Genomic DNA, 14,431 nt, shown 5'->3' with positions numbered 1-14,431 from the left:
CTTTTGTATGGTCCTGAGTTTCCCAAATGATATCAAAAGTCACCATAAGATGTGGTGTGGTCTCTGCTTTTATTCCCAATTTAATCGCCCACAAACACTTTTCAAGCAGCATTACCCAAGTGGCCTGGGTTTGAGATATAGGGACACAGGATAATTGCGACATCAAGGTATCCCCACACACACAGGTCTTGGCCCCAGACTGGAAGAAAGCAGCTCAGAACTGCAAGAAAGAAGTTTTGGAATTGAGGTTTTTCCTTTGTTCAGGAGGTACATGGATCACTCTGCAATTCCTGACCACCATCCTGAAACTGGGGTTCCTTTCCAGAGAACCTTTTGGCCCTCCCACCTCACCCCTTCCAGGGAGCTTTTGGGCCTATCCACCCAGGAATGTGGTCATCTTCAAATCCTCTGCCAGGCTGTTAGGCTCTCTTGCATGGATACCCATGGCTGATGACAGGACAGACTGTCTAACTGGGTTTGGAATTGGGACTAAAAGATGAGCCTGAGAAATGTCTTGAACCAGGCCACTTAGAGCAACCTTCCTGCAGAGGAGGGGCTGAGGGGCTCTTGACATTCTTCTCTGTGTGTGTGTGCGTGCGTGCGTGCATGCGTGTGTGTGTGTGTGTGTGTGTGTGTGTGTGTGTGTGTGTGAATCTTGGTTCTAGAGCTTGAACTGAGGGCCGTGGGTACTGTCCCCTCAGCTTTTTTGCTCAAGGCTAGCACTTTGCCACTTGAGCTACAGTTCCACTTCCAACCTTTTTGGTGGTTAATTGGATAGGAGAGTCTCATGGGCCAGGCTGGCTTTGAACTGCAATCCTCAGATCTCAGCTTCCTGAGTAGCTAAGATTATAACCACGAGGCACTGGCACAAAGCTAACCCCGGCTTTTTAAGTCATCTCCTCTAAGTCTAGCTAATGCCACCTCTGGACTTGTGAATTTTGGGTAGTCTTGGTCATGACAGCCCCCCCTCCACCCCAACCACCACCACTGGATAGAAATCTCCTGACAAACGCATATGGAAGACAGAGTGTATTTTTTTTTCATCTCAATATGCTCGGCTAATGTCTACAGAATGAATGAATAGCCTGGCACTCCATTCTTCCTGCCATCTGCCCACTATCCTTAAAAACAATAGGCCTCTGAGTTGATTAGGGTGCCAAGCCATGGTTTGCTCAACCCACAGGAACAGGTACACATTTTCTGTCATTCCTGGGCGGGGGGGGGGGGGTCATGACCATCCAAGCAGCATGGGGGCCAAGGAGAAGCTGGAACGGGGATTTGCAGGCAGGGGAAAAGGTAGCTCCCAAGAGCCTTGCCTGCTGTTGGCAATATTCCACCTTTTGGTCCTGTGTGAACGTGGGTGATAGCACGAGGCAGGATGTGTATGCACACGTGTATGTGTGAATATTCTTATGCCAAGGGAATGGCAACAGCACAGTGTATGCAGTGGTGCCTAGGGGCACGTGTTTCTGTGTTCGGTGCAGCCAGGCATGCTTGCTGGCACGTGTGTAGGGATGCTGTAGCTAGTTCCTAGAACTGCACGGCCCCCTTCCTGTCTGACACAAGCCTCAGGATTGTGGAGGCTGGATCAGCCGTGGCAGCAAGACAGGGAACCATGCTCAGGGAAGCAGGGTGGGGGGGGGGCCCAGATAGGGTCAATGATTTTACATCATTGGCTATTTCCGAGTTTCCCCCAGGACAGTCCCTTGCTCTCAGGTGTGTGTATGAGGATAGAAACATCTTGGTCATTTGTGGAGGGCAATCTGAAGGCATGGCTTGTTTCTCCATGTCCATTCTGGGAGATACAAGCAGTTTCAATGTTTTAGATTTCATATGTACTCTGAGTAGGGGCTAGTAACACCAGCTGAATATCGTCCTGTACCTCTTCTGGGTCATATACTGGATAATTCTAAGCTTTGTTCCTACTTTTCCTATTCAGAGCTAGGCAGAATCAGAGGACATAGCGACTAGCTATCCACTGGCCTCAGGGATGGCGCTTCAGCATGGGGTAGAATTTAAAACAAGCTTACTGGCCGGGTGTGGTAGCTCACGCCTGTAATCCTAGCTACTCAGGAGGCTGAGATCTGAGGATCAAGGTTCAAAGCCAGCCCAGGCACAGAAGAACCTGAGTCTCTTATCTCCAATTAACTTCTAGAAAACGGGAGGTAGGGCTGTGGCTCATGGGTAGGGAGGTAGCCTTGAGCTGAAGAGCTCAGCGACAGCGCCCAGGCCAAGTTCAAGTCCATGACCCACAATAAAACAAAACTAAACAAAAACAAGAGTACTGATCCATGGCCTTTATGCAAACCTTCCTGAAGAGAATTGTGCCTTGATCACCCTAAAGGCAGGAGATGTCTGCATGGATAAACTAGGAAGGAGAAGGGAACCCCAAATTGCTAGCAAATCATAGGGGCAGAATTAGATGTGAGCTTCACTATCCTTAGAGCCTACAGAGAAGGCTTGAGCCTCACCTACCATTTCTGATCCAGGATCTAGGATTTATTTACCCTCAACACTCACTACTCTAGGAACCAAAGGCTAGTTGCCTAATGTGTCAAATTTTGGCCAGCTGATAAAAGCCTCTGCTAACCTAGCTAGAAATCCAGCCAAGGTGAAGACTCTAGGAGATACTTGTGTTACCATATCAGCTCCCCTTAGCATATCAGCCCCCCTTCCGGTCAAAACAGCCTATCGGCAGCCATCCTTGAACTGCTCTGCTACTGTCTTGTGTTGCTAGAAGAAGATCCAAGATGGAAAGTTGTGGTGGTGGGGGGGAGCAGTCTTCCTTTTGGAGGTAGGGGAAGGGGCTGTCCCCCACCCCACCCCCTACCTTATGACTCACTTTAGGCTGTGTGGGTTATTACATTATGTTTGAAATTACTATGGCAACTAGCTGGCAATCAAGGGTAATTGCACTTGTCGTCAGGGCAACGGGGCAAAACCCACAGCAGCCATTCGTGGTTGCCCTTGGGGTACAGTAAAGGTCAGGCCAGATCAGAGTTAATTCCAGTCAAGGGGCTTCAGGACCCTCCAAGAAAAGGTAGGTTGTTGGGGGAGGGGGGCCATGGAGTTCCAGAGTATAGAGGTAGGGGGCAACTTTGGAAGGAAGGGACAAGACTTTCTATTGGGTCCAGCTTGGGGAGAGCCTGACCCCATGCCTGGACTCCTGCTTTCCCCATACCACCCTCTGCCTGAAATACGCAACAGTCCTTTAAGCAAGCAGAACCAGAACTTTATGTGCTCATAGCTGGTACTTGTAGATAGCCCACGGGCCCTCCTCTTCGTACTCTCGACGGCTGAGCCACAGGCTCTGGAAGGAATTCCGGCATGCCATAATAGACCCCCCCAGCCAGGCAGCTACTGCACGATGGGGAGATCCCAGTACAGTGGCATTGGGGCCCAGTTCCTGTCTCAGACGCTCCGAAAAACCATTCACCAGGGTGGTGCCACCTTCCAGTACCACATTAGCCAGCAGCTGCTTCTGCTGCTTGGCTTCCAACTGGCTGATGCTTAACAGGGCCATCTGTGGGAGGCCTGGTTGGTTTAGGCCTAACAAATTGGGCTGGAAGAGAGCCTCGGGGCAGCAGAAACGCTCAGTGCCCAAGGTGATAATCTGCTTATCTGGGAGCACAAAATCCACCCGAGCCTGGGACTGGGTACGAGCCATCTCAGCCTCCATATCCAATGCCACATAGCAGCAGGCCTCTTTAATCTGGTTGACCAGTCCTGCCTTAGGTGGAACAGAATGGCCACCCGCCAGCAGCAACTGCGCCAAGTAGTCCGTGAGATCAGCACCAGCTACATCTAGCCGATAGGTGTCCAGTGGGGCCAGATCCCCCGTGAGGATGGGCGCCACGTACGAAGTTCCATGGCCACTGCCCAACACCAGCCCAGTGGTTCGCCCATACGCATAGAGCGTCAGCAGAGCCTGATGCACGGTCTGCATAGCTGGCACATGGAAACGCTCAAAGAGTATCTCGGCTACCTTTTCTCGGTTGGTACGTGGTGAAATAGGGGAGTCAGCCACCAGCACCGCCAGCTGCTCAGGCTTCACCCCCAGCCTGCAGTAAAACAGGTGCTGCCATAGCACTTCTAATGCATCCCAGTCCGAAACCACGCCTCGGTTCAGCACTGGATAGGAGCCCTCTTGGTTTTCAGGCACTACATACTGGGGCTGGCCCTGGCCTGGGTGCTGTAACATATGGACTTGTGAGGGGACCACACTGAGAACATGGTCTTCACCAGCCAGTCCGCATTTAGTGAATCCTGTGCCTGTGTCAATCACGATAGCTGCCATGTTCTGGTAAGAGCCTGAACTATGGCGGTAGAGCACGGGTGACCGGACTGGCAGAGCATCCATCGTGGATACCAGCTCATAGCAGGACCCACGGAGAAGACCCAGATGCGCCACTACTGATGAGCTCGTAATGTCTTCAGCTGTCAGCTTGAGCTGACTCACAGTCGGTGGCTCAGGGCCTGTGGCGGCCGTTGGCACAACCTTGCCTCCGGTGCCAGGTGGGGTGGTAAATGTGATGGGTGGAGGCTGTTCCTGGGAGGCCCTGGGGGAATTTCCTGGTTGCCAGGATGGGAGCTGATGCATGGCAAAGCTTTGCACCGTGTTGATGTCGACTTTCTCTGCATTCATGTAGAGACAGGTCTCCTCAGGGGTGAGGGGTACCTGAAGTAAGCCCACAGGGGTAGGCAGGCCAAAGGCAGGCTTATCTTCCTTGATGACGTTTTGAGTAGGTTCTCCAGAGGTGAAGTGCTCTCTTGGGTGAGTGGATCCTTTCATTACAGGTGGCTTTCCTGTGAGAGGTACCTGCCCAGTGCCAGGAAACTGTCTGGCAAGGAGGGTCTGTCCAGTGAGAAGAGGCAGACTGGTGAAAGAGGATGCCTTGGTGGAAGGGGGCGGACCAATCGGGGAGCCTTTCTCAGCTGTGGGTAGCTGTCTAGTAAGGAAGTTCTGCCCAGTGAGGAATGTCTGCCCAGTGAGGGGGATCCACCAAGCATCTTTAGGCTGCGGGTTATCAGGATAAGTGGTAATGACCTCTTTCTGGTTGTAACGATTTACGTTCTCCGGGAGCGCAGACCCACACGAGATCTGGTTATTGGTTGATGGTTCTGACTTCATCCACTGAAATTTCTTGCTCGGGCCCATGGAGGTGTCTGGTATCTTGGAGGGGTTCAGCATCCAGACGGTGGGACTAGGTTCATGCTTTTCCGTATCAGGTTTGGACCGGTTGGGCTCAGGAATGTTGGTCATTATGCTTTCACCGAACTGGTTGGGGATTACCAGTGACACAGGCCGAGTGAGCACGCCAACCCTGACAGGTGTCTCCGTAGCCAGGTAGTTTTGTGACAGTAGGTCATGACTGGCTTCTTTGGGAAGCAAGGTCACCTCTGGATAGCTACCTGAGGAGAGGCTGGAGGGCACAGGACTGGACAGCATGGCTGTGGTGGACCAGAGTCTAGAGTTGTTATTGTCAGAGGAGAGAGCTGGATTGGCCGTAGACAATCCATTTTCAGGGACATGGAGGGGTGGGTTGTTGGGCATGAGGCCCACCAGTACCGCTCGTGATCCCATAGGGTCATGGCACATTAGCCCCATCCTGGTATTGCCCGTGGCCATATCAAACACCAACACATGGTCTTCCACAGCATTCTGGAGCTGGCAGGTCGGTGCATTGGAAGTAGGGAACTGTCTAGCTGCCCCGGGCGTCTGGGGTGGGAATTGGGTCTGGTAGGTTGTGTGGTAAGATTGTGGTGCACCAGAATGGTAATTACTGAAAACGTTAGGAATCTGCTTGTCTGGCTGAGAGTTGGAGATATTCTGGTAACTCTTCTGGGTCTTGAAGCTCCTCGACTCTCGATCTGCTTTTGGGGTGCCTGGGCTGAACGTATAGTCCATGGACTTCTCTTGTAGGTCCTCAGATTGCTGGGGTGGCCCTTGCTTTCTGGCAGCATTGTATTCCTGGGTGCAATGTAGGAATGCCGGAGGAGGTGGTGGGGGAGGCCCCTCATTAAGATGGAAACTCACTTTGTTCTGGCAAGATGTGAGCACTTTAAAATGCTCCAAGTTGGTGGCCCATCGATTGTTACACTTTCCACAGAGGTCTCGAGATGGGTCTTTGTTGACTGCAGTGTTGTCAGTCAGGGGGTCAAAGGTACAGGTGTAAGGTTCAACTGCAGCAGGTATTGGGGTCCCATTGGGAGCCTGAACTGGATTTGAATGAGCAAGTGATGGTGAAGACGGAGCTGTGTTGACAGCAGGAGTTTGAGCTGAACTTGAGTATTTGTTCTGACCTCCATCTTGGGCTAGAGCCAGATCTGGAGTCTGAGATGGATCCAGAATAAGACCATGGCCTTTATAGATGGCATTCTCTCCTGAGAGAGAGTAAGGTAGCCACCGACTCTTCCTGGGACCCAAGGGGCCCACCTGTTCAATACTGCAAGAGCCTTTGCCCCAACCTATAAGGACTTTAGCTGGAGCCTTACCATCCTTTCCAATTTGCACCTGAAGCCGAGAGAGGCTGGATCCGTACTGGGTGGCGTCGCTGGTGCCGTTGATGCCCGTGTACACTGGTAAGGTCAGGGTCCCGTCATCCATGACAAGTTGCCGTTGGGCTTCTACTGTGGGGCTTGGGAATGGGTTAGTAGATGAGAGTCTCAGGGCATCCTGGGAGGCCTGCTCCTGGTTACATGGGGGGCTAACCTGAGCAGGGTCTTCGGGTAGTTGGTGAATGGCTTCAGAGATGTTGGCCTGAGAGGCTGGGCCACAGGCCTCATTAGTGATGGGCTCGATGGGCAATGACAACCCCTGCTTCAAGTATGGGGATCCTGAGTTTACCCATTGTCCCTGGGACTCTCTGAGGCCACCCCCCAACTGCTGACTGCTCTGTGAGGGGTGGCCTTGGGGGCCCGATGGATCAGGGCCCCCCACCTTCTTGGTGGCTTCCATAGTCCTGTTCCATGCTCTTGGTGCCCTGTGCCCATTCCATTGCCATGGCAACACTCCACATCACAGCCCCCCAGTCACCTGGAGTAACAGAGTGTAGGAAAAACAGGGGCTCCATGAGGAGTAAAGGGGCCTGCTCTGGGAACCTTGGGAGACAGAAAAACCTAGAAGTCTCAGAGAGAACCGCCCCCGCCCCCCCCCCCCCCCCCCGATTTACCCAGACGGTTGATTACTCCATCTAGATCAGACCCAAAGTGAAGGCAGGGCCACAGAGTAAGATCAAGGGGGTAAAAGGGACGCAGAGGAATCCCCTGGCACTGGGCCCTTTGGGGCCCATCTTGGGGGAAAGGATTAAAGACCCTTTATCACTTAGTCCTAGGAGATGGAAGAGGGTGAGGGGACCCAGGCTCGGGCCCAAGCTTTCCTCCCCTATGTTCCATAACTCCCTCTCCGGGGACAACAGCTCCTTGGCAGTCTCTGTTGCTCCAGATGGTTTTCCTCTGCCTGTGCCTCATAAAGCCCCCTCCCCAGAGCCACATGTCCCTGAAGCCTAAGGACCAGCCTCCTGCAAGAGTGGGGATGGGGGTGGCAGAAGTGGGGGGGGGGGTGAGGCTTCCGCACAGAATCCTTCCGTCAAAATGTTCTAGCTTAGAAGTGGCGCTGTGGCTCCAGGGGTAGGGCCGGAGCCTTGAGCTGAAGAGCCCCACAACTTCAAGCCCCACAACTGACAAAAAGAAAAAAAAAATGTTCTAGCTTGTTGTCACATTGTGTCAGTGTCATCTTAATCGTAACAGGAGCAGAGCACTGGGCACTGGGGTCAGTGAAGAAACAATTCAAAGAAATGCTAGGGATACCATTGGGCATAGGAGGGAGACATGGCAGGTACAGCAATACTCAGTGTGCACAGAACTATATATATAAGCAAACAAAGGTTAGAGGAAGGCCTGGACCAAGTGAGTAGCTTTATCCTCCATTTCTTAGGAGGAGAAATAGGAGAATGGGAAGCAACAGAATCTGCCCTAGGGGTTCAGAGCTACCCTGCACCAGAAAGACAGGCCTTTGCAGCAATTCAGAGAGCCATCCACTGCCAGCCACCTAGTTCTGGATGCTCTGCCTGGAGCAAAATGAGACCTTTCTTCCTTCTCTCATTGCCCCCCCACCCCAATCTCTGAGCTCTATGTCTCCCTTCTGTCTCCTCCAGAGATGTATCCTTCCCTTCAGGCCTCAATCTTTCCACCCAGGAACCAAGTGCTGTGCACAGAGCAGCAAAAGGCTTGGCATCCATTGCAGTGGTGTTTTCACAGAGGTTAAAAAATAATGTTTAGGGGCTGGGAGTTTGGCCTAGTAGTAGAGTGCTTGCCTAGCATGCCCAAAGACCCGGGTTCGATTCCTCAGTATCACATACATGAAAAAGCCAGAAATAGTGCTGAGGCTCAAGTGGTAGTGCTCTAGCCTTGAGAAAGTCCAAGGACAAGGCTCAGGCCCTGAGTTTTGCCCAGGACTGGCAAAAATAGTGTTTAGAGTTGGCTCTGGGGTACACAAGGCTGTGTGACCAGGGACCAAGGGTAGCGTCTCTGCTACATTTGCATCTTTCTGATTCAGCACTGGGCAAAGTCTGACTCATCCACATCTCAAGCCCCCTGGGTCCCAAAATGCAGCTTTCAGTAAAGCATAGGAACAGATAGCTCAGATACCAAAGAGCCTAGCTGCTTAGCCTCGTGCAATGGCCTTGTGCAGGCTGTACACGTGTATGTGTGCGTGTGTGTGTGTACTTGTACATACATGTATTTGTGTTAACTTCATTAATCTCTGGCTCAAGTGAGCTAGCTGTTTTCTTCATATCAGAGTTACCAGCAGCTGTGTAGCATCAGAGCTAGGCTGTACCTGGGAGGGTTGGGGAGGACTAGAGGGATGCTTTGGGAACCCCCCGTCCCCCACTCCCACCTGTCTAACCACTGAGCCTACCTTGACTGCACACAGACAAAGGGTATAACCTTCCTTTTCTGAGATAGAATTCTTTGTGAGCAATGGATGTGAGGTATCCCAGATGAAGAGAGTAAACCTGTTGAAGGGTCTTAATCAAGCAAGAAACCCCCCCCCCTCAAAATCAAGAGAGAGGCTAGGCCCTGGTAGCTCATGTCTGTAATCCTAGCTACTTAGAAGGCTGAGATTTGAGGATTGTGGTTTGAAGTAGCCTGGGCAGGAAAGTCCATGAGACTTTTTTTTTTTTTTTTTGCCAGTCCTGGGGCCTGAACTCAGGGCCTAGGCACTGTCCTTGGACTTTATTTTGCTCATGGCTAGTGCTCTGCCACTTGAGCCACACCACCACTTCTGGCTTTTTCTATGTATGTGGTACCAGGAATCGAACCCAGGGCTTCATGCATGCTAGGCGAGCCTTTAACCACTAAGCCAAACTCCTGGCCCAGTCCATGAGACTTTTATCTCCAGTTAACTACTTTTAAAATGCCAGAAGTAGAGCTGTGGCTTAAGTGATCAAGAAACCCAGGGACAGCACCCAGGACCTGAGTTCAAACCCTAGGACTGGTACCAACTAACCAACTAACCCAGGTTCTTCCTCTGTGCTGGTGCAGTGTATATAGCACACAGAACTCAGTCTGACAGCAATTCAATGAGCTGTGCAGTAGCTGTACTTTATTATGATGAGACAAAAAAAACAATCCAAGTCCAGTAACGGGAGAGAGAGGGCTGTCACAGCGAATATGGAGTCAGAATCTGAAGCTACAGTATTGGGCTCATGCCAAGACTTGAGTCCTTCTAGAAGGGAATCAACATGTTTCCAGATGTTGCAGTCCCTACCCCTGACGTAAGCTATGTCTTTCATTGACCTAATCCTTCTCCCAGGAAGGACTCCCTGGAGGGAGTGCTTTCTTTGTTAATGGACACTAAGCCTCTTAAGTGCCTGGTGATAATAAGTATGGACCAACTGCATACCCTGTAAGGACAGGCTGAATCCTTTGTACTCGAAATTCATGACTGGCTAATGCCTGTTTCTATCTCACCAAGCTGAGGAAAGGGTCCTTCTAGAAGTTTCTAGTCTGGGCCCCTTTTGCCCCATCCCCTGGAGATAACGCCCCAGTACCCTTCCTCCTCCCATCCCCCACTTGTTTTTTAAATAGTCTCTCACCAGGAAGAAGGGCGTCCAATTCTATTTCTGATTCTGGAAAGTGAGGAGGACCAAGGTGTTGCTATGGCAACCTAGAAAGCCCCTCCCCCCCCCCCAGGCTGAGCCCATTCCCCAGGCTGAAGGCTATGGAATGGAAAGGGGATGGCCAGAAGATGCTGGAAGGAGCTCAGTCAGGGCAAAGCCAGAGGGAGTCTCCCCTAGAGGTGGGAGGAGGGAGTCACCATGGCCTTCCCCCTCACACTTCCCCTCACCCTCCAGACAGACATAGGGAAAGACCCTAATCCCTAGGTTAGGGTCAGGTCCCCCCAGGAAACCCTTCTCCCCTATGGATTAAGCTGATATACTGTCATAGAGGATGCTTTGTGATGGTGGAAGGATGGCAGAAAGGGTGTCAAAGGGAGAGGTTTGCAAAGCTCTTTGGCCTATTCTGCTAGATGGCTCATCCAACACAGGCCTGCTTGAGACTCCCTCGTATGCTTAGGAGGCAGATAGCTCTGTCAGGTCCCTGGTTTGACACTTTTCCAGTCCACTTTCTACCTTCAGTGCTCTGGGAAAGCTTCTGTACATCTCCAAAAACCCAAGATGAGAAGGAGGCTTTAAGGCTTGACAATGGATTGACAACTGGGGAGATGCGTTTCCTAAAGAGGGGGCTTCTACACTAGCTATTGTACCCTGTCCCTGAGGTTGCAGCTGTGGGTAGCAGAGTCTGTGGAGGAAGCGTACTCTATCCCAAACAAAGGCAGGCTCCTGAAAAGACCCAAAAGGATGCTGCGATCTCACCCTTTCTCAGTGTGAATAGGAAATGAGGAAATGGAGGCTCCAAGGAGGAAGGGTTACCCTCCAGGTCTCCCACTTCTGTGTACAGGGCTGCGTGCCATCTTTCTCAGACTCTCCTCACTGGAGCTACCCAAAGAATCTGGGAAACCTAGACCCGCTTTCCTGAAACTTCTGCTAGGTAGAATAATATACCCATTCCACAGAGGCAATGCTTTGTTATGAGCTGGCACCTCCTGCTCCCAACAGGAAGACAGCCAGAGGCAAAGAACCCCAACCCCAAAAGAAGCTATGATAGGGTGAGGGGAGATGATCCACGCCTAATCTGGGATATAGAAGAAACCACTTGTACCAGGAGGATACAGCTTCTGAGCTCCAAGGCATTGGGAAATTTAAATAACAGATGTTTAAACAACCTTCCTTGCAAGCCGGCAGTGCAGTGACCCCTCTGCTGTGATGTGTTGCAGCTTAAAAATAGCCCACAATGAACTGCTCTGAGCCCCAATTGACTCAAGCTTACGTAACGCTGCGTGAAAGATAGCCAGCCGAACCAAGCCAAAGGGAGGGCAACAGCCTAGCAGCCCTGACTGCTGTTCACAGCTGTCTTTAGGGGTTGGATGGGCTTCTCACCCTCACTGGGAACGGCCCTCCATCCAGGATCTAGCATGGGGGGGTGGGGGGTAGGGGTGACAGGAATGTGAGGTGCTACCAGAAGCATATATGGCTTCAGGACTGCCAGGAAGAGATTTCTAACTGCAGAGGGAATGTAAGAAGAATTATTCCCCACTTGGGGACTCTACAGGGACCCAGGCTCAATGACTTAAAAATAGATGGCTGGAGCCAGATGCCAGTGGCTCCTATCTGTAATCCTACCTACTCGGGAGGCTGAGATCTGAGAATTGTAGTTCAAAGCAGCTAAGGCAGGCAAGTCTGTGAGACTCTTATCTCGAATTAACCACCAAAAGCTGGAAAGTAGAGCTGTGGCTCCAATGGTAGAGCATTAGCCTTGAGCATAAAAGCTCAGAGACAACACCTAGGCCTTGAGTTCACGCCCCAGAATGGACACACACACATACACTGAGTCAAAGAGACAAGGGTTTTGTCATGTGGTCAGGGTAACTGCCCAAAGGGTTAATTTTACCTTTTGAAGAGGGGCTTCCAAGTTTGACCAGATCCATCAGCAAGACTTTTTTTTTTTTTTTTGCCTGTCCTGGGGCTTGAACTCAAGGCCTGAGCATGGTCCTTGGGCTTTCTCAAGGCTAGCACTCTACCACTTGAGTCACAGCACCACTTTCAGCTTTTTCTAAGTATGTGGTACCCAGGAATGGAACCCAGAGCTTTGTGCATGCTAGGCAAGCATTCATCTAGTAGGCCACACTCCTGGCCCAGCAAGAGTAATTCTTGACCAAAATGTTCACGGCTATTGAAGTGAGGAGGCTGTCTTAAGTAACTTCTCACAGCCATCCTGGTTGCCTTGCTGAGTGGAGGGGGTTTTCCCTCAGTGCTGAAAAGCCTAGAGGTGAGTGAGGCCATTCATTAAATGGCAGATCTCACGCTGTTTAGCCTTAAGAGAGCTCTTGCTGCACTGAGACCACTGGCCTTGGGTTTCCCCTATGTGGTTCTAGCTCCCTATATGGAAAGGTTGAGGTATATCTTCCCTAGATGGAAAAAGTCTCCTGGTACCTGAGCTACTTCCTTAGATAGCTCTGAAAGCTCTGCTTGCACCTGAGTATTCCTTCAGACTGTGGGAAAACTCCATTCCATCTCCATATAAGATCTGCTTTTGTTAAGGTTCAGTTTCCACCCCAAGCATGTGGGTTGTTTTTTTTTTTTTTTGTCTTTAAAAGCTTTGTGGTAGGGCCGGGAGTTTGGCCTCATCCTAGCAACACAAGAGGCTTAGTCAATTGGAGCACTGAGCCTCAACCAGGTTCAGAGTCAGCCTGGTCAGACCAATCAAAGAGAGCTCCCTATTAACCAGCAAAAAGCTAGAAGTGAAAATGTGACTCAAACGGTAGAGCATCAGCCATGAGCAAACATTTTGCTTGAGAGTAAAAGGCCCTGAGTTCAAGCCATAGTACCAACACACACACACACCACACACACACACACACACACACACACACACACACACACACACACACACATCTAAATGAAAGACATGGAAAGACCTGGGGAAAAAAAAATCATGTTAAGGGCTGGGAATGTGGCTTAGTAGAGTGTTTGCCTAGCATGCATGAAGCCCTGGGTTCGATTCTTCAGTATCACATACACAGAAAAAGCCAGAAGTGGTGCTGTGGCTCAAGTGCTAGAGCACTAGCTTTGAGCAAAAGAAGATCAGGGATAATGCACAGGCCCCGAGTTCAAGCCCTAGGACTGGCAAAAAAAAAAAAAATTATGTTAAGTGAATGAAGTAAGTCAGGCCAAAGAGACAGAAATAAATACATATTTTTATCTCATCGATGGAAATTAAAGTTAATTCATAAATATATAAGTAAACACCTCAGGTTGTTAAGTAAGTATACACAAATGAATTAACCAAAATATGTTAGATTCAGCGGGAAAATTTAAACAGTGTAATTCCTTTGAAGTAAAGAGACTGAGTCTAAGTAATGTTAGCTTGTTCTCACAGATATCCTGATGCCTTGCTGGATGGAGGGAATTTTCCACCCAGTGTGGAATAGCCTAGAGGTGAGAGAGTCCCTTTCTTGAACTGCAAATCCCTAGCTCAAGGGAAGCTAGAAGAGCTTTGCTTCAGAGAAATGCGTATGTTATACTGTTTAGCCTTAGGAGTGCAAGAGCATAAAGAACGCTCTGATTCTGCCTTGATTCTTCCTAAATGTTTTCATTCCTCTCCCTAGATGGAAAATCTGAGGAATATTTCTTATATGGTAGGTTTAAGCTGACTCTTACCTGAGCTACTTTCTAATAAGCTCTGCTTTTGTTGTCCCACTCAAGCATGTGGGTTTTGTATTTAAAAGCTTTGTCTGAGCTCTGTTTGGAGCTGCTGGCCTTTGAGAAGGAGTCCACCTGCAGCCACTGACTTTCTAATAATGACTCCCAATTTAACCTCTTAAAAGATGTCTTCTCGGGGCCGGGAGTTTGGCCTAGTGGTAGAGTGCTTGCCTAGCATGCACAAAGACCTGGGTTCAATTCCTTGGTACCACATACATAGAAAAAAAAGCTGGAAGTGGTGCTGTGTCTCAAATGGTAGAGTGTTAGGCTTGAGGAAAGCCAAGGACAGTGCTCAGGCTCTGAGTTCAAGCCCCAGGACTGCCAAAAAATTATATAACAATCTCACAACTGAGATTTCTTACAACGCTTAAGCTAATTCACAGTTCAATAAATTAAACACCAGAAAATGGGTACTCAAAGGACTCAAGGGGAAAGGAATAGAGAAATGAAGAGATGGGGGTGGGGTGGGGACAGTACAGTCATAAAATTCAATGCATATCCTAAATAATTAAGACAATTGAGGGAAGAGGTGGGGTTGGGTGGGGGGAAAATGATGAGACGGATGTTATAGATGAAGATGCATTGTTTTCATAAGCTGTTTCATT

The 14,431-nt window shown here is 50.1% G+C and overlaps 1 protein-coding gene across 1 annotated transcript; it reads right to left on the bottom strand.

The window, feature by feature from the left end:
* Nucleotides 1-3,210: 3,210 nt before the first annotated feature.
* LOC150043163 (uncharacterized) lies at nt 3,211-6,980 on the bottom strand. The gene has a single exon (XM_090323263.1). It carries the CDS (start codon nt 6,956-6,958, stop codon nt 3,242-3,244), a length of 3,717 nt encoding a protein of 1,238 aa, XP_090179389.1. The 5' UTR covers nt 6,959-6,980; the 3' UTR covers nt 3,211-3,241.
* Between the last annotated feature and the right edge of the window lie 7,451 nt (nt 6,981-14,431).

Source organism: Megascapheus bottae, chromosome 32, assembly GCF_031878675.1.
Source record: "Megascapheus bottae isolate mThoBot1 chromosome 32, mThoBot2.hap1, whole genome shotgun sequence".
In the NCBI taxonomy this organism is placed as follows: domain Eukaryota; kingdom Metazoa; phylum Chordata; class Mammalia; order Rodentia; family Geomyidae; genus Megascapheus; species Megascapheus bottae.
Note: the sequence above shows the minus strand (reverse complement) of the source record. Positions and strands in the feature narration are given on the sequence as shown.